A 20053-nucleotide genomic window follows, 5' to 3' on the forward strand; every position below is an offset into this window, starting at 1 on the left:
ACAACCAGAGGTTAAGGGCCTGTTTCTGTACTGTACTTTTTTATGACTATGGCTTCCAGGTATAGCAGTTTCACAGAGTAAATTCTCTCTTGTTGATTCATCAATTAATCTCACCATCCAGACATTGGTTCAAAGGATAGCATACTGTATACCCACTACACTAGCCGAATATCACATGGCTTCAATTTTGTAGCAACATGAAGTACAGGTAAAGTGTACAGCAGTATAAAGCACTTACCTAATAGTGCCCTAGTCCACGCCCAACCTCTGGAAGGATCTCTGATCATCTGGATTTCATCAATTACAGCAATTTCATCTGTAAAACATAGCAGAGGAAATAATTGCACAGTACACTCAAGGATCTCCTCATACCAAATGGCATTTCCATGTGCTCCACATACATCTAGCCCCTCCACACTCACTGCCTCTCTCATAAATCCTGTTGGGATGCACTCATCCTCCTGCCACCTCCAGTGCCACTCCTCCCCTATATTACACTAACCTAGGCTGACCATAGAGTCAATACCACCACCAGTTTAAAACCACTTTAACCTGTAATTGAAATAATTGCTAGAGGGAAAGAGCCACACAGCTAATTCTTAAGGCAAAAGGAGTGTCGATTGGTCATCTGATGTGGGACTAATATGAACAAGCAGTAAAATGAGCAGTTGAACAGTATATAAAATGTTTGTGCTGACCCAACCACATAACTCCCATTAATCAGTCATTGTTTCTCTTATGGAGCATTCTCAAAGCCCATTACCCAAGTAATGCTTTCCAGCAACTTCAAAGTTTCAGTCCCCTTGGTGTGTCTGCTATCTACGTGAATTCACACAGAACAGCTTGTGTGCTCACTGCCATCCTGATTACCTGCACATCCAAGTCCAAATTCATAGGTCAGAACTATTTAATCCCTTAGAAAGAGTGATGAAATTACTCACACCATTTTAAGCTCTTTTAATTCCTCCCAACCCAAATATTTAGGGTTCAATGCAATACGAAACATTTAATACTCTCAGATCTCAAAAGACTCATTGTAAAACTGCCCCCAGTTCACATCTACAGTTCAGGAGGCTCAATCTTCCTTATACCCTGGAAACAATTAACGCTATATAGAACTATGACAACAAATTAGGGCAGCTTGTTAGCACAGAGGTTAGCATAACACTATTATGTGCAAGCTGACAAGGTTTAATTCTGCCACTGTCTGTAAGGAGTTTGTACGTTCTCCCTGTGACCACGAGGGCTTCCCCCAAGTGCTCCAGTTTTCTCCCACATTCCATAGACGTACAGATTAGCAGGTTAATTGATCACGAGTGTAACTGGATGGTACTGGTTCATTGGGCTGGAAGGGCCTGTTGTCATGCTGTATCTCTAATAAATAAAGTAAAAAAATGTTCCAAAACACCTCACAGATCAAAGATTGACAAGGCACATAACCTTTCCCTCAATGTCAGCAAAAGAGCATTGACTTCAGAAATGGAGATGACACATGTGTCTGTCTACATCAACTGCATTGAGCTCGAGAGGTTTGACTGCTTCGAGTTCCTAGGTATGAACATCACCAACAGCCTGTCCTGGGCCATTATGAGACATTAATTAGACATGTATTAGACACTGAGGCCAAGAAAGTTCACCAACACCTCTATTTCCCCAGAAGGCTAAGAAATTTGGCACATTTCCATCGATCCTTACCAATTTTTATCAATATACCATAGAAACATCCTATCTGGATGCACAACGGCTTGGTATGGCAACTGCTCTGCTCGTGACCACAAGAAATGCTATCATCTTGTACCTTATCGTCTACCTGCACTGCACTTTCACTGTATCTGTTGCATTTTATTCTACATTCTATTATTGTTTTACCTTTTTCTACTTATATGCCCTCTGTAATCTATTTATTTATTTATTTATTGAGATACAGTGCAGATTAGACCCTACCAGCCCAGTAACCCTGAATTTAACCGTAGCCTAATTATGGAACAATTTATAATGACCAATTAACCTACTATCCAATACGTCTTTAGACTGTGGGAGGAAACCGAAGCAGCTGGAGAAAACCCACAGAGTCACAGGGAGAATGTACAAACTCCTGAAAGACAGTGGTGGGATATACAGATACTGATCTGTATGAACAGTGTGCAAGACAAGCTTTTCACTGTGTATCAGTACATGTGACAATATTAAACCAATTCTAACAATGAGTTAGAGCAGGCAGGCACAAGCTTAATGAAGGAGAAAGCATTTCAGAAGCAACATAATGCCTGTGCACCTGGCAGAGCGCACGTCTGTTTTTACCAATAACTAAATGCAATTAGCTGCCACCTTGCAAAGATTTAATATAACTGAATGGAGCAGATTTATCATGGAAAGCTGGTACAAAAATTTGGATGCAAGTAGATGTTCCTTGTATGGTTAGGTCTGCATACTGGGTATGATAATATTCAATATTATATTTGTCTAAACAAAAACTAAATGGTAGAATATATTTAGTTTACAAAAATGATAGTGATGTATCTACTTTAAGGACTGCTTGCATTTTAATCTATCAATGAAACTAATGAGTAAATGAAAAGAGCACACTAACAGAATAAATTGGGCTCCAAAACTTCATTTGTTATAGAAGTACAAACAAAAGTGATTAAGAGGTATGCACATACATGGCATTGTTACACTGCACATTTCAATGGTACAGGCGACATGACTCGACTGCTTCCCTTCTGGATCAGCAAAAGTACGCTCTTCCCCAGTCACCAAGTCGCATGGCACGCCCTTCAAATAAAGCACAAGCAGTTCAAATACCTTTTATACTTCTGTTACAGTTCTAAGAATGAGGCATTTCTGCTTTTGATGACTTCAGGATCCCCTTGATTATCCCTGACTAGTTATTCAGCTGGACAAGGACAAGAAGTTCACAACTTGCAAATTGCCATGTCTCCTCTTCACATTACAATTAACATCTACTTTCTCCTTTACCTTCCATTTCACTTTCATCCTCCAAAAAGCATATTTTTGACTACCTAGCTAAATATGTCACAGACGGTGTCTCCTACAGTCACTTGTCTTCTGTGAGTATCCATATTACAATTACAATCCACATTAAGGACGCCTTTTCCTGTCCACAAAAAATTCTCTCAATGGCAAAGTACTAGATATAAAGCAGGAATCTTCACCAGGGCAGAGAGGATCATACTAAACTTACTCTGCTTGAAATTAATTTAAGCTAGATATCAGACATGAATATCAAGTACTAAAATATTAATTAAATTAACTACAAATGCAACTGTTTGCAAACACATCATAACACTTAAGACAACAACACACACAAAATGCTGGCAGAACACAGCAGGCTAGGCCGCATCTATAGGGAGAAGCGATGTCGACGTTTCGGGCCGAGACCCTTCGTCAGGCCAGGTCTCGGCCCGAAATGTCGACATCGCTTCTCCCTATAGATGCTGCCTAGCTTGCTGTGTTCTACCAGCATTTTGTGTGTGTTGTTGTTTGAATTTCCAGCATCTGCAGATTTCCTCGTGTTTGCTCTTAAAATAACACTTAAGACTACATTTAGACAGTCACCATAGTACAATAGCTAGTATTACATATTTTTATTGCTGAAAATTTCAAACATACTGACAGCATCATTGGTCTTTTGATATATTTCATGTGCGAGCAGTTTCAAAGGACCACAATAAACTCCTGATTTGGCTGCAAAGAAGCTCTGGATGGCCTTGTGTGTTTTTCCACTGTTTGTCGGCCCAGCATGAAAAATTATTTTTCTCTGAATTGCTCTGGCCTCTGGATACCTGAAGGAAAAACATATTTGAATGTTAACTATGTGGAACAAGCTGGAAACAATAAGCAAAGAGCAGAAACATTTCTCAAGAGGCTGTGAGTCGGTTCTTTTCAGTCAATGAGAACTGCAACAGAAAGAATTTGCATTCTAATACTTCCCATAAGCTCAGCATGTCCCTATGTGTTTTGCAACATCCAGGTACTTCACAACTGTAAGGGAGACAACAATAATACGGGGCCTCAGACATATAATGTTAAGTTTTCCACACAGCTGAGTGCTTCCAGCATTTTCAGCTTTTGTTTTTAAATATAGATGAAACTGAAGTGAGGTACTGTAGGCAAGGTACCAATCAATAATATAATAATTGCCAGATTATCTGTTTGTAGTAATGTTGATTGAGGACCCTAGAAAGAATTCCCTTGTTCTTTTTCAAAATACTACCATGGAATCTTTTATATCCACCCGACAGCAGATGAATTCTGGTTTAAAGCTTCAACTAAAGGAACAGAATGACCAAGTTCACTTCTGATCACCTATCATATTCCACCTATCAAACTCCTTGACACCAGTATTTAAAAACATGCTAAGGCAAGAAAGCAACAAGCTTTTCATTGCAAGCAATCTGATTCAACCTGGTAGACACAGCAGTTGTCAGGACAAGTCTCAGCAAGGAAAAGCTGATACAAACGTGAAATTAGGACTGGCACCCTTATCAACTGATAGTAACCTAAGCTTGGATTCATTTTCATTCACAAGGCAGAGTTGCATGAAATTACATCCAAATTAATCTTCAGGTTTTTGTTGTACATTTAATTGATATCCAACCTCAACTCAGAAACCAGAATCACAATCAGGTTTATATCACCAGCATGTGACATGAAATTTGTTAACTTAGCAGCAGCAGTTCAATGCGATACATAATATAGAAGGAAAAAAATAATAAATAAATCTTATTCAGTATACCGTAGATTCCGGACTACAGAGCGCACCTGATTAAAAGCCGCTGGCTCTAATTTTAGAAATAAAATCATTTTTTTAATTGTAAAGGCCGCATCGGATTTTAGGCCGCACCGGATTTTCGGCCGCAGGTGTCCCACGTTGTAATATGAGATATTTACACAGAAAGATATTACACGTGAGGATTTTTTTAACTTTTAATTAAATCCATATGGTAACAAAAACAAATACATATTGCAAATGCTTTTTTTCGAACCGTGCCCGTACGCGGCTACTTTTAAATATACGTTGCGTATACTTCTTTACTGAACAACATTCCAATATCTCCTAACGACTGGTAAAAAAATATATATATTGCAGCCTACCAGGAAAAGTTATTGATCACCTTTAACTTAAAAGCAGCGTTTTCGCTCAGATCCAAAGCCGCTCGCGTAATGCGCTCCCCCCCTCCGTCCCGTTTCATCGCAAACCGGCATTTTCCCACAAGACACCGCGAAACCGGGTGTGACGTCATAGCATCCCGCGATGTAGTACAGAAAACAAATATAGTTTAAACTAAGTAGGCAGCACAATGCTTTGAGTGTTTTCCATGTTGATGAGGGTGAGTACAAATGACTGATTTACAATAATTTAATTGTGAAAGTGCGCTTGATTTATAGTACAATTTCATTGGACCTCTGTGAACTACTCATCAATTTTATTGGTCTACTGTTATGAGGCAAAATGTTTACGAGGCGGCATGAAAAAAATCATGCATTAGCCGCTTCGGATTATTGGCCGCAAAGTTCAAAGCTGTTCAAAATGTGGGAAAAAAGTAGCGGCTTAAAATCCGGAATCTACGGTACTTTATACAGTACACATATATAGATTTAAAAATCGTGCGAAAAGCAGAAATACTATATATTTTTTTTAAAGTGAGGTAGCGTCCGAGGGTTCAATGTCCATTTAGGAATCAGATGGCAGAGGGGAAGAAGCTGTTCCTGAATCGTTGAGTGTGTGCCTTCAGGCTTCTGTACCTCCTACCTGATGGTAACAGTGAGAAAAGTGCATGCCCTGGGTACCAGAGGTCCTTAATAAAGGATGCTGCCTTTCTGAGACACCACTCCCTAAAGATGTCCTGGGTACTTTGTAGGCTAGTGCTCAAGATGGAGTTGACTAGGTTTACAACATTCTGCAGCTTCTTTTGGTCCTGTGCAGTAGTCCTTCCATACCAGACAGTGATGTGCCTGTCAGAATGCTCTCCACAGTACAACTATAGAAGTTTTTAAGTGTATTTGTTGATATATTAGAGGTTGTATTTATTAATCCCTTCAAAAATAAAAACCTGGGTTGAGACAGGAATGTGGACTCTTGAAGCCCTTGATGGAAAAATCTTCGCTGCAGGCAGTAGGACAAACTTGCAAAAATGGAGACCCCTAGAATTCTGGATCCTCATAACCCCATTCAATGACTCCCATTGAACACATGGAATTCTGCAGTTGCTCAAAATCTTAAGCAACATGCCCAAAATGCTGGAGGAATCAGGCAGACTAATAATAAATGTTTATTCCCATCCATAGATGCTGCCTCACCTACTGAGTTCCTCTAGCATTTTGTTGTGAGTATTGCTCCCATTGAAGTGCACAGTCTTTATGCGAAAGCAAAGGCTATAGTTACCAACCTAATCAGCCGAGACCAGGTTCAGCACTGTGTTTTTGAGAAAGAAGAATGTCAGGTGGGAAGTCTGTACAATCTTACCAATTGGCTGGTAATCGCAGATCACTAATTTTACGCAGATCCTCCATACAGTCCAACATTGGGAAAATCTGTTTGGCATGTCTCATGAAATATGGAAAGAGATCGTCAACATGACCTGCAAGCAAGTTTTATCATTAAATGAGCTTGCAAGATAAATATCATAGCATTCCATTCAAATCAGTCAATACACCAGGACCTGGACCAGTATTGAAGTAATTAATGAAGAACCTTTTAAATCACCGTGTAAATAATAGCAAGGAGAACAGCAAAAATGCTATACCACTTTGAAAAAAAATAAATGTGATTGTCCTGGTGTTGCCATTTGGACTTGAGATAAGGTGTTGTTCATTCTGGCATGCATCACAGGAGGTACACTCCCTCACAGGTCTTATTCAACAGGAGTGTGCTGGGTGAGGGGACAAGGGAACTTGTGTCAGAGCCTATCAAAGCCAATGAAAAGAAAGCTGATTGGGCTCAGTGAGATGGTGGATGGATGCCAGAGTGAACAAAAATTGCTGGAAATACTTAACATGTTAGGCAATACCTGCAGAAGGAAAGACAGAATTAACATTTCAGGTTGATCTTTCAAAATTCACGAAGATTTTACAGCATGGTCCCATTTGGTCCATGGGATCCCTAATTACTCTGTACAGCAATCCAGTCACTTAGCCCTGATTCTTTTCTGTGGTCTAGAAACTTTATTCCCCTCAAATGCCTATACAATTTTCCTTTGATATCAATCATTGTCTTCATTTCTACAACTCTAAAAGCAGGAGCTCCAGGTCATTACCACCCACTGCACAATAAAGTTTTCTCATACCCTTCTACATCGTTGCTTAAGCCTTAAATCGATATCCCCAGGTTCTTACATTATTAACTAATGAAAAAAGTGTTTTTGACTACGTTATCTAAACCTGTCATAGAATCAAAAACGTACAACACAAATATGGGCTCACAGCCCATAATGCCTAACTATGCTAATCCAATTTGCCTGTATTAGGCCTGGACCCCTTTATTATCCAAATACCTGTCCAAATGCCTTTTAATGTTATAATTGCATCAGCCTCTACCACTTCCTCTGTCAACCTTCCATCTAACCACCATTCTCTCTCTGGAAATACTTACCCTTCAGATCTCCTTTAAATCCCCCCCATCTGAAATGTACACCCTCTAAGTTTTACACTCCTCCACCCTAGAAAGCAGACTCTATTACCTATTCTACCTGTGCTGCTCATAATCTTATCAGCCTGTACAAGGGCACCCTCAGCCTCCTGTGCTCCAATGAACAGACCCAGCCCATCCAATTTCTCCTGTAACTAAGATCACCAAGCAATGCAACATCCCGTCAAACCTCTTCTGTATTCTTTCTATTGCTAAACCTGTCCTTCAGAGGAAACCAGAAAAGTACACAATACCCCTAGTGTACCTGCAACATGACTCCCCAACTCTTACACTCAATGCCTCTAGGGAAGCATGCCAAATGTCTTCTTCTCCACCCTATCTGCTATGAACTTACACCACAAGATCTCTCTGTCCATCAACACTCCTAATGTCCCTGCCTTTTAATCCACCACATGTCCTGCCAGTATTTGAAGCCCCTAGATGAATTACTTCACACTTGTCTGAATTAAAGTCCACCTGGCACAGTTCTTCCAACTTTTCAGTTGATCAATGTCCCACTGTGCCCTTGGGCAACCTTCATCTCCATCTACAACTCCAATTTTCCTGTCATCAGCAAACACGCTAATCAAACTACCTCATACATAGGACAAAGGTCCCTGCACCAATCCCTACAGCACATCACTACTTACACTCCACAACTGACCTCGACCAACGATGAAGAAAATTTTAGACTGTGTTAGTAAAAACATCTCAGATCCCCAATGCTTAACCTTCTGCGCCAGTCTATCACGTAACACATTTTCATAAACACATTTATTGTCCTGCCTTTTACTTAATTACCTCCTCAAAAATCCCTATCAGATTTGTGACACGGGATTTCCCCTGCAAAAAAATATCCAACTCACCCTAAACAGTCCCTGCCTTTCTAAATGAAGCTAAGTACTCACTTAGAAATGTTGTCCAATATTTTCCCTACTATTAATGCAAGGCTCAACAGAACAATACCTACCCTCCAGTCTTCTAGCACCTCACTCAAGGCTAACAAAAATACAAACATTTTCAGAACCCCAGCAACTTCATTCCTTGTTTCCTAGACCAGATCCCATCCAGCCTGGAGACTTTTCTGACATTACTGTTTACTCTGTGAGCTTACATGAGCAAGGAATTTCACTGCATACTGGTCTATGGAGGAACTGTGTTATGGAGAGAGGTTGACCAGGCTAAGATTTTATACAATGAAGCATAGAGGAATGAGGTGTGACCTTACAAAGGTGTATAAAATAGGGCGAGTGCAGACAATCTTTTTCCCCCAGGACAAGAGAATCAAGAACTAGACAACACAGATTTAGAGTGAGAGAAGAGAAATTTAATAGAAACCAGTGGGATAACTTTTTCATCCAGAGGGTGGTCTGTATATGAAATGAGCTGCCAGAGGAAATGGCTGAGGCAGACACATTCACATTTAAAATATGGTACACGGATGGGAAAGGTATGGAGGAATATGAGACAAACACGGGTAAATGAGACCAGGTTAGATGGAAATCTTGGTCAGCATGGATCGGACAGGTCGATGGGCTTCGTTTCCATGTTGTATGACTCTATGATTTCCTCCTTACTGATACAAACATGACCCAAGATTATCAGTGAACCCCTCCACCACCATTCTCCCCAGTGAATGACAATGTGAAGTATAATTTACCCAAATGCTAATTCTCTACCAACCTTCTTTGCCCAAGGAGATTAATCTCAGCCTCTACAAGCTAAAAACCAGCAGTTCAAAAATCCTCATTTATGGTTCCAATAGCCAGAATGTTAGTACTACCCTGAACAACTCTCTCTTGACTTCCCTCACTTTCCCCCGACCAGAGATGCAGTATGGAGAATTGCAAGGGCCCCAGTTACACTTGCCTTTTCATTGGTCACATGGAGTAATCCATACTTCAAACCTACAGTGACAATGATCCACAACACATCTCCACGACAGTAATGACTGCACTGGAGTAGTCAAGTAGAACTCTTCAGTTTTTAACTTCGCTATCAACTTCCATCCTGCTTTCAAATTCACTCAGTTCAACTCTGGAACCTCTCTCTCCCCTTTCTTGATCTGTCTCTACCCTAAGAGGCAGAATATCTACTTACATCTACTACAAACCCATCGACTCCCAGAGTTACCTCAAATACATCTCTTCCCACCCTGTCACTTGCAAAGTATACAATTCCCTTGTCTCCACTACATCTGTTCTCTTTTCACTCCTCACTAGTCCTCTAGTTCCCTTAGTCCTCACCTACCACCCCACCGGCCTGCACACCCAACATACATTCTCTGCAACTTCTGCCGTCTCCAATGGGATCTCACCACAAGAACACTATGCCCTCCCCTATCCACTGGAATCCCCCCTACCTCCCGCCCCCCCCATCAATCCCCCTTCTGGCACTTATCCCTGAACTGTGCTGGGCGTTGCACCTGCCCCTACATCTCTTCCATCTCCACCACTCAGGGCCCTAAACCATGCTTCCAGGTGAGGCAGTCCTTCATATGTGAATCCTATGCTGTTATTTATTCTATCCAGTGCTCCTGATGCAGTCTCTGAGAAATGAGACAGTCAGTGAGACCCAACTAACTGGGAAGCCACTTCGTCGAGCACCTTCACTCCATCCACTGTACAGGACAGGAGCTCTGAGTGGCCATCTATTTTTATTCAACTTCCCCTTCTCACAGCCTCCTCTACTGCCAGTTTGAGGCCAGTTGTAGCTTGAAGGAAGAACACCTTATATTCTGCCTTGGTAGTCTCTGACCTAACGCCTGAACACTGACTTCTCCAACTTCCAGCAACCACTTCCTTCTGTCCCTTTCCTTTATCCCCCTTGATCCCACTGACCCCACCACCCTGTCTCCTTACCCCCACCACCTGCCCATCACACATATTCCTTCCACTGATACCCGTCCCCCACCAGATTCATTCTTCTATAGCACTTTGTCACTTCCACCTATCACCTCCCAGCGTCGGACATTATTCCCACCCTTAGCTGCCTATCAACTCCCCTCTTCACCTGTTTTCACCTGTGATCTTGTTCCACTCCGTCCCTCCACACATTCTTATACTAGGTATTGCTCTTTCTTCCCAAACCTTCAGTCTCGATCCAAAATGTCAACTGTACATTACTTTCCATAGACGCTGCCTGACCCACAGAATTCCCCCAGACCCTTTACGTGCTGCACCAGATTTTCAGCATCTGAACTCTTGTGTCTGCATATTTCCAGCATTTCTGTTTTAGTTATGATTTCATTTCAGAGAAATGTCATTGAGCCTACGTTCAGAGAAATCTCTTGTGCCATAGCTGGAAATACATTCTGTACTGAAGGCATAAATATTGGTAACACTTACCTGCACCACAGCAGATATCATTAAGAATAATGTGCAAATCCACACTCAAGGAATCAATTTCCATCACATACTTCCGAAAACTAATGAAGGCCTGGTGGAAAAGGCGAGCTATGAAAAAAAAGGATTATATAAAATAGTAAAAAACCTATTTCCTGCATAAAGACAAAATATTTACTTGTTTTCCTCTCAATCTCAAAAAATTTAGATCTAAGATTACCACCCCTGCTGAAGTATAGTTTTTTAGAACTAGGTTCAGCTCCAGCTTCAAGAATATTCTTAACTTTCATTTCTGTCAACCAATTTTCTGCTGCCAAGTTCTGTCACACTTTCTCTAAACAAATATACTTTCACCCTTCTTTCCTCCAACAAGATTGCCCTTAAGCGCAACTTTTGCTCGCATAACATAATACGTCTTGACATTTCAATTTCAGTCCACCACCCAATGATGAGCACGCTGGCAGGTTATTTGGTCACTGTAACCTACATCTTGGTGTAGGTGCTTGACAGCATAATGAAAGAGGAAATGTGAGAGAGAATGGATTACAAGGATATAAGTGAGGAAAGTAATGATGGGATAGCTGAAAGCCAGCAGAGTCTCTATTGGGCCAAAGCACCTCTTCTATGTCAAAAGGAAAAGTGACATAGAAGGAGGCTGAAATGTAACACTAATGCTGAAAACTGACATGACACTGAAAAAACAATCTGGAAGAAATTATGTCCACAGGAAAAGCAACAGCACTCAGAAAACCTTTTTACAAGGGAACAGTAAAAGAACAATTTGACCTCTGTGCTACACAGCGACAAATAATCCCCACACTGAGAGTCATTAGGATCATTGCAGAAAGCAATGAAAATATCACCTCTACTGACCCTAATGCTATGAGTATTAAGGTTAAATTCAAAATTGTGAGCAACGCAGCAGAGGGAGTCAATCTGAGGCACAGGTGCTCCAAAGCTTCTGCTAGGCAATGAGACTAAGCTCTCCTAGCAATGATGTTAACAGAAATCATTTTCTTACTGACAGCAATGAGTCAGACAGGACAGTGCTTAACACCAGGGTGCAGAAAACAGACATCCACATCAACAGCAATGAAATTTGTACAACTTCTCTACCATAAGCAATGAGACAAATGTAAGTGCTATGAGAAATTAGTAAAAGAGAACTGATTTTGGTATCGCATACAGTAATACTGAGATAACTGCCCTCCACAAGGTGAGCAATGAGAAACTGCCTCAAGTCCATTATCCCCAAGTTCATGCTGTAGACAGGACTGAGTCCTATTCAAAGCATAATTTCCCCTGACTGCCTCAGGCCATAGTTCTGCAATGTTACCGGCTGCGTTGACTGAACCTGGTTGCTGTATCAAAAATGTTTTATCTACCCATTTAGCAAGTCTTCCTTTTCAGTACTCACAATTTCAACACTATTCCTCCATCCTAAAACATTAAATATTGTGAAGTTAAGAGCATGTAATTAGAGACCTTGAGTTTCTCAAGAAAGATACATCCTTCGAGAGGAACTTAAAGTCCCCATCACAGCCTCAAACGACAACGACCATATTCTGTGGTCCTAGTTTAAATAGTTTAGGCTAAGCAATTTTCATGAGACCTTGAAAGGACAATGGATTAGAAGCATAAATAAGGAAAAGAACATAGGACATTCTTCACGTAAACAATGACAGTGGGAAGGCAGCAAGAGCAAACTCCTTCACAGTCTGGGATGGGGCAGATGGGCGGAGAGCACAGCCTATAATGGAAGGATGAGCTCGTTAAGAAGCATCTCTCCAAATAGGGGTGGCAAGGTGGAGATATGTCTCTGCCAAAGGAGGAGTAGGGCACTCCTTCCCTTCGCTAGTCTGCAGGTCACCATTGGGCTAGGTGTAGCACCTGCTTTGCCCCCTGATCATGGTCACATAAAGCCATGGGAGCAGGTGGTGGATGGTCATATCACAAGCCATGGTTATGTGACCACTGGCACCAGGCAGACAATCGCTATGGACTATTGAAAATGGCTGGGGTCACCCATCTTGTAAGGACATTGCCCAGAGGCAATGACAAACCACTTCTGTAGAAAATATGCCAAGAACAATCATGGTCATCAGTGATCGCCCACGTCATTTGACATGGCATATAACGAATAAACTCTCCAAATATCCAATTGTTTGTCTATATCCATTTATTGTAAAACCCTGTAAAGGATGGGGCCTTTGCTTATAGCAACAAACAGTATCATTAAAACCAGATTCAAAGCTACAAACATTCAATTGTAAACCTGGATAAAGAATTCAAGTGAACCAGAAAGAAAGTCCAACAGTCCAAAGGAGCAAAGAAGCTGCTTTTGTGTTTATACTTTCTAGATATTTGGAGAAAGTACAGATCAACTTACAACATTCAATATATCACAAGCAGATAGCATACTACAAGGTTTTTATCACCTACCATCCAGGCCATTTTCATTTCCCAACCGCTGCATCTCTTTTCTTTTGTAAAATTTATTCAAGACCTTAAGAGCCTCATCTAAAAAAAAACAAAATCGTTGGAAATTATCATATCACTTAACACCAAGAGTGAAAGACAGCCACTCTATTCATGCGTCTGTAACTGACCAACCTATTTCTAAATCAAAGGAAGGGGTTGATATGTCAAAATAAAGAGAGCGGCTGAAACATGAGGCCTTTTTTGCAGGATCACACCCAGGACTCTGGGTGCAATTATATCGCAACCATTTGTTTATTTGTGGGTGAAGGTGTTGCCAAAAGGAAGATAGGTCACGAAGCCTTAGCCATTACTCAATGAAGCTGCTTCTGAAAGAGATTGCCAGGGTGGATGCTATAAGGACATTTTCCTCGGTGGGGCTATCTAAACCAGTGGTCCCCAACCACCGGACTACAAAGCATGTGCTACCAGGCCGCGAGGAAACGATATGAGTCAGCTGCACCTTTCCTCATTCTCTCTCACGCCCACTGTTGAATTTGAACGCACGCGTGGTCATCACCCACGCGAGGTCATCAGTCACCTAAACGCAGTGATACCCTCATGCCAGGGATCACTGGTTGGCCTCGGGTAACCGGACACCTCACACAGCCAGCGAGAAGTACCGTTGCTACTGGCCTGGAGCACAGACAGATGGGCGCACCTTTTAGCACTACCTACAAGGAGGGCAGGCATGCACCCTGTCGCACTCCTCGCTCGGTCGGTCACTCTCTCCGGACTGCGACCGCCGCGGCCCTGGCACGGGGACCTCCGGCCCTTACCTTGTCCTCTCACTGGTGTGTTGGAAATGATTTTATATGTTCATTCGAGGAAAACATGCACTGTGTATTTAATATCCAAATGTTACTTAAAATGTTATGATGCTATTGACTTATAAGTGAGTTATAATTGACTTAACACTATATTCATGCGAGGAAAATATGCACTTGTGGCGACCCACTTTCTGCGCAGGCGAACCGGCTCACAAATAGCCAGCGCACGGGGGGAGACTTTGGTAATGCACCTCTGATATTATTTCCGCCCGGAGAAGGCGGGCGCTAGGGATTTAAATGCCAGCGCCGCGAAGTTTGAATAAACTAGTCTCAAAATGACTTACCGACTGCGTGTCGTTATTTCAGCGCTGTGTGTAGCACATCACTACATTGGTGATCCCGACGGTCCAAACGGAATTTGGACCAAAGATGACCAACTCTTCATCTGTTCACGCAGTTTCGCTAAAACTGCCGACTTTCTGGACACTGCGACCACGTGTGTGGTTTAGCCAAGCAGAAGCCCAGTTCCAGATTCGACAGATATCCTCTGATTCCACAAGTTACTACCACGTGGTGAGCGCCCTTGACCAGGAGACGGCTGCCCAGGTTGCGGATTTCATACAGTCACCCCCGGAAAAAGGCAAATATGAAGCATTTAAAGCGCTGCTCATTGGGACCTTTGGCCTCTCACGGTGTGAGCGGGATGCCCGCCTGCTTCACCTGGACGGTTTGGGAGACAGACTGCCGTCAGCATTGATGAACAAGATGCTGTCCCTGGCTGACAGACACAAGCCCTGCCTCATGTTCGAGCAAGCATTCCTAGAGCGACTGCCCGAGGACATACATCTGCTGCTGGCCGACGCAGATTTCAGCGACCCCCGGAAGGTGGCGGCCGGGGCAGACATGCTGTGGAAAGCCAAGAGGGAGAGCGTGGCGTCCGTCCGTCAGATTACCAGGCCACGCGCCCAACAGCAGACCAGACCAGGCCCGGCAGGGGGGCGCACACAACACAGAGGCAGGAGTGAGGAGGCCAGTGAACAGTGGTGTTTCTACCACCAGCGGTGGGGCACAAAAGCCCACCGTTGTCGCCCACCCTGCAAGGGCCGGGGCCAGCTGCCGCTAATGACTATGGCGGCTGGCCACCAGGACAGCCTCTTGCACGTCTGGGACAAACAGTCAGGACGCCGCTTCTTGGTCGACACCGGAGCGGAGATCAGCGTCTTCCCCCGACGGGGTACGACACCCGCAACAGGAAGCCAGGACCCACCCTGGGGGCTGCAAACGGCAGCACGATACGGACCTACGGCACCCGCACAGTGCAGCTGCAGTTCGGCGCCAGCCAGTTCACGTGGGACTTCACACTGGCCGCGGTGGCCCAACCACTCCTGGGGGCGGACTTCTTGCGAGCTCACAGCCTGCTGGTCGACTTGCAAGGGAAAAGACTGGTACATGCCGAGACTTTCCAGGCATTCTCCCTGGGTGAAGCCAAGTTGCCGGCACCACATCTGGACTCCATCACGCTGTCGGACAACGAATTCACCAGAATCCTGGCAGACTTTCCATCGATTCTGGCACCGCAGTTCACGGCAGCCATGCCCAGACACGGGGTACAGCACCACATCCCGACCCAGGGACCACCCCTCCACGCCCGCGCACAAAGGCTCCCCCCGGAAAAGCTCCACCTGGCGAAGGAGGAGTTCAAGAGGATGGAGGAATTGGGGATCGTACAGAGGTCCGACAGCCCATGGGCCTCACCCCTGCACATAGTGCCCAAAGCAGCCGGGGGTTGGAGACCATGTGACAACTACCGCAGACTGAATGAGGCTACCACTCCAGACCGCTACCCCGTGCCGCACATACAGGACTTTGCAGCAAACCTGCACGGGACAAGAATCTTTTCCAAAGTAGACCTCTTCCGGGGATACCATCAAATCCTGGTGCACCCTGAAGACATCCCAAAAACAGCACTCATCACCCCGTTCGGCCTGTTTGAGTTCCTCCGAATGCCATTTGGCCTGAAGAATGCTGCACAGACGTTCCAGTGGCTAATGGACGCGGTGGGACACGACCTGGACTTTGCGTTCATCTACTTGGACGACATCCTTATAGCCAGCAGTTGTCGTCAGGAGCATCTGTCCCACCTCCGCCAGCTCTACTCCCGCCTGAGTGATTTCGGCCTCACGATCAACCCGGCCAAATGCCAGTTTGGTCTCGATACCATCGACTTCCTGGGCCATAGGATTACCAAAGACGGGGCAACACCTCTGCCTGCCAAGGTAGACGCGATCTGCCACTTTGCCCGGCCCAACACGGTCAAAGGCCTGCAGGAGTTGGTTGGTACGGTGAACTTCTACCACCGTTTCCTCCCCTCAGCAGCCCGTATCATGCGCCCTTTGTACACCCTGATGTCGGGTAAAGGCAAGGACATTACTTGGGACAAGGAGGCCGCAGCCGCTTTCGTTAAAGCCAAGGAAGCCTTGGCAGATGCCGCGATGCTGGTGCACCCCAGAATGGACGATCCGACCGCCCTCACGGTGGACGCATCCAACACAGCAGTCGGTGGGGTGCTGGAGCAGCTCATCAAGGGGCGCTGGCAACTCCTGGCGTTCTTCAGCAAGCACCTACGACCACCCAAACTTAAGTACAGTGCTTTCGACCGGGAGCTGTTAGCACTGTATCTGGCAATCCGGCATTTCAGGTACTTCTTAGAAGGCAGGCCGTTCGCTGCGTTCACAGACCACAAACCATTGACCTTCGCGTTCACAAATGTGTCCGATCCCTGGTCAGCTCACCAGCAGCGACATCTGTCCTACATCTCCAAGTACACGACGGACATCCAGCATGTCTCGGGAAAGGACAACGTCGTGGCGGACGCACTCTCCAGACCAGCTGTCCAGGCCCTGTCGCTGGGGGTGGACTATGCAGCACTGGCAGGGGCACAGCAGGCAGACGACAAGATGCCCAGCTACAGGACTGCAGTCTCGGGTTTGCAGCTGCAGGACTTTCTCGTAGGCCCAGGTGATAGGACCCTCCTGTGCGACGTGGCTACCGGCTACTCGCCCCATCGTCCCGGCAGCCTGGAGGCGGCGAGTTTTCAACTCCATACACAGTTTGGCGCACCCATCTATCAGGACAACCGTCTTGCTGGTCTCCAGCAAGTTCGCGTGGCACGGACTTCGCAAGCAGGTCAGTGAATGGGCCAGGATATGCGCGCAGTGCCAAACAGCCAAGGTGCAGCGGCACACTAAAGCCCCGCCGCAGCAGTTCGAACCCACCCACCAGAGGTTCGACCACATTCATGTGGATATCGTGGGCCCCCTACCAGTGTCCCGAGGAGTGCGGTACCTCCTAACTATGGTAGACCGGTTCACGAGGTGGCCAGAGGCGGTCCCGCTCACCGACACATCTGCCGATTCCTGCGCCCGAGCACTGATCGCAACCTGGGTAGCACGCTTCGGGGTACCGGCCCACATTACCTCCGACAGAGGCGCCCAGTTCACCTCCAGCCTGTGGTATGCTGTGGCCAGCCTGTTGGGAACGCAGCTGCACCACACAACTGCCTACCACCCACAGTCGAACGGACTGGTGGAACGCTTCAACCGTCACTTGAAATCGGCTCTCATGGCCTGCCTGAGAGGACCTAACTGGGTGGACGAGCTTCCCTGGGTCCTGCTTGGAATTTGTACAGCGCCCAAAGAGGATCCGCACGCCTCGTCGGCCAAGTTGGTGTACGGTGCGCCCTTGGCCGTCCCGGGAGAGTTCATACCAGCCCCAAGGGGGCAAGAGGAAGAACCCGCAACAGTCCTGGACAGGCTACGCGAAAGGCTCGGCAACCTGGCCCCCGTACCAACTTCACAGCACGGACAGACCCCGACTCATGTACCCAAAGACCTGCAGAACTGTAAGTTTGTGTTTGTATGAAGGGGCGGACACCTGGCACCGCTACAGCAGCCATACGAGGGGCCATTCAAGGTGATCAACAACAACGGGTCCACGTACTTTCTGGACATTGGGCGGAGAGAGGAGGTTTTCACGGTGGACCGACTCAAACCAGCCCATGTGGACTTGGCGCAGCCGGTCGAGGTTCAGGCACCGCGGCGCAGAGGCAGACCTCCCAAACAGAGGCTGATCCAGACTGTGGACATTGGGGGGTGTATCACCGGTTCTGGGGGGGGGGGGGGTGGGTGGGTTATGTGGCGACCCACTTTCTGCGCAGGCGAACTGGTTCACAAATAGCCAGCGTGCGGGGGGAGACTTTGGTAATGCATCTCTGACGTCATTTCCGCCTGGAGAGGGCAGGCGCTCGGGATTAAATGCCAGCGCCGCAAAGTTTGAATAAACTAGTCTCGAAACGACTTACCGACTGCTTGTCGTTATTTCAGCGCTGTGTGTAGCACATCGCTACACACCGCGTGTTTAATATTAAATTAGTTAGATAAACCCTTTTAGAAACAAAATTGAGTGTATTAGCCACTTATAAGTGACTTATAGTTGACTATACTTCGGTGGTGATTAACGCCCCCCCCCCCCCAAGTCGGCCAGTCCGCAAGAATATTGTCAGTATTAAACCGGTCCGTTGTGCAAAAAAGGTTGGTGACCCCTGATCTAAACTAGGTGATGGGGTGTCATAGGTTAATAAAAAGAGTAACCCACTTAAATCCTCAGAAGATTTTTCTCTCAGAAGGTTGTGATTCTTTGGAATTCTTTACCCCTAAGAACTGTTTGGGGGGAGTGGGGGCCGGAGGCAAAGACAGAGACACTTGAACTATAAGGAAGTCAAATTGTATTGGGTGATGGTGGGGAAAAAAATGCTCTTCAGACCAAAATGTAATCAGCCTTGAGCTTACCAAAGAACAAAAGTTTTTTTTCATCTTTCTCAAGGAAATATTTATGAAGCGGTGTAGCCCACACATGCTGCACAGTGAGACGGGATTACCTCCCTCCTAGTTTCCACAACCCTCCAGCCTTCACTTTCATTTTTCCATCAACTACCACGTGTTTATCCATTTATGCAATCTCTTCTCCCCCTTTCTCATACCGGACTGAACATCACAACAACTCCCCACCCCTTCACCCTGGCCCCGCCACATCCATCGTACCCCTGTGAAAATCCCCTCCAACCCTCCCTTATCTTCATCACCCCACTCCAGCTCAACACATCTCCACCATCACTCTCCCAGTTCCCGCTAGCCCCACCAACTCCTCTCCACTTCAGGCCTTAACCCCATGCTTCACCTTCACCCCTTTCGCCATTCCTCTCTCCCCGGGCTCACTCACTCTTATTCAGGCTCTGGCTCAGCTCCGCTCCCACGTTGCCCTCGGGCCCTGCGCTGAACCTGGTCGGCAGAGGTACGAACAGCGACGTGTCCGGCGGCTTGGCGCCGCTATCGCTCGCGAAGCGGAGCGGGTTGGCGGGGGAGCGGAGCGCGGTGCCGGGAGCATGGCCTACGGCAAGGCCGAGGCCACAGCGCCGCGTCCGCCCTAGGAACCTCAGGCTGCGGCCGGCGAACATCGACGTTCAGGCCTCCATCGCAACCGAGGACCCGGAGGAGGTGACCTCAGTACGCCTCAATCCCAATGAATCAATGGCTACGAAGAGTAGGGGACGAAATCCAGATCAGACTATAGCAGTGGGAAATCAATAGTACAAAATATCCCTGATATCATGCGACAAACGATACAAAAGAGACAGGCACCAGACGGACAGCCAGACAACGATAACCCTGGTGACGGTTCTGGCTCCGGCTCCTCCTTCGGAGGGGAGGCAATGCCAAACGCCCCCTGGCGGCAGGAGGAGGAACAACGTCCTC

At 45.8% G+C, this 20053-nt stretch overlaps 1 protein-coding gene across 2 annotated transcripts in view; it reads right to left on the reverse strand.

Annotated features, from left to right (window-relative positions):
* The window catches only part of supv3l1 (SUV3-like helicase), a 50133-nt gene extending 30160 nt beyond the window's left edge, over positions 1-19973 (reverse strand). The window contains exons 1-7 of one of the 2 annotated variants that reach the window (XM_073027170.1): positions 19521-19973; positions 13438-13515; positions 10999-11106; positions 6491-6605; positions 3638-3806; positions 2664-2775; positions 239-316 (exon numbers count right to left, since the gene is read on the reverse strand). In XM_073027170.1, the coding sequence (XP_072883271.1) occupies positions 239-316; positions 2664-2775; positions 3638-3806; positions 6491-6605; positions 10999-11106; positions 13438-13515; positions 19521-19755 (895 nt within the window). In that variant the 5' untranslated portion in view covers positions 19756-19973. Of the gene's footprint in view, positions 1-238; positions 317-2663; positions 2776-3633; positions 3807-6490; positions 6606-10998; positions 11107-13437; positions 13516-19520 lie in introns of those variants that run through there. The other variant, XM_073027171.1, reaches the window with a different exon arrangement.
* Between the last annotated feature and the right edge of the window lie 80 nt (positions 19974-20053).

Source organism: Hemitrygon akajei, chromosome 23 (assembly GCF_048418815.1).
Source record: "Hemitrygon akajei chromosome 23, sHemAka1.3, whole genome shotgun sequence".
In the NCBI taxonomy this organism is placed as follows: Eukaryota; Metazoa; Chordata; class Chondrichthyes; order Myliobatiformes; family Dasyatidae; genus Hemitrygon; species Hemitrygon akajei.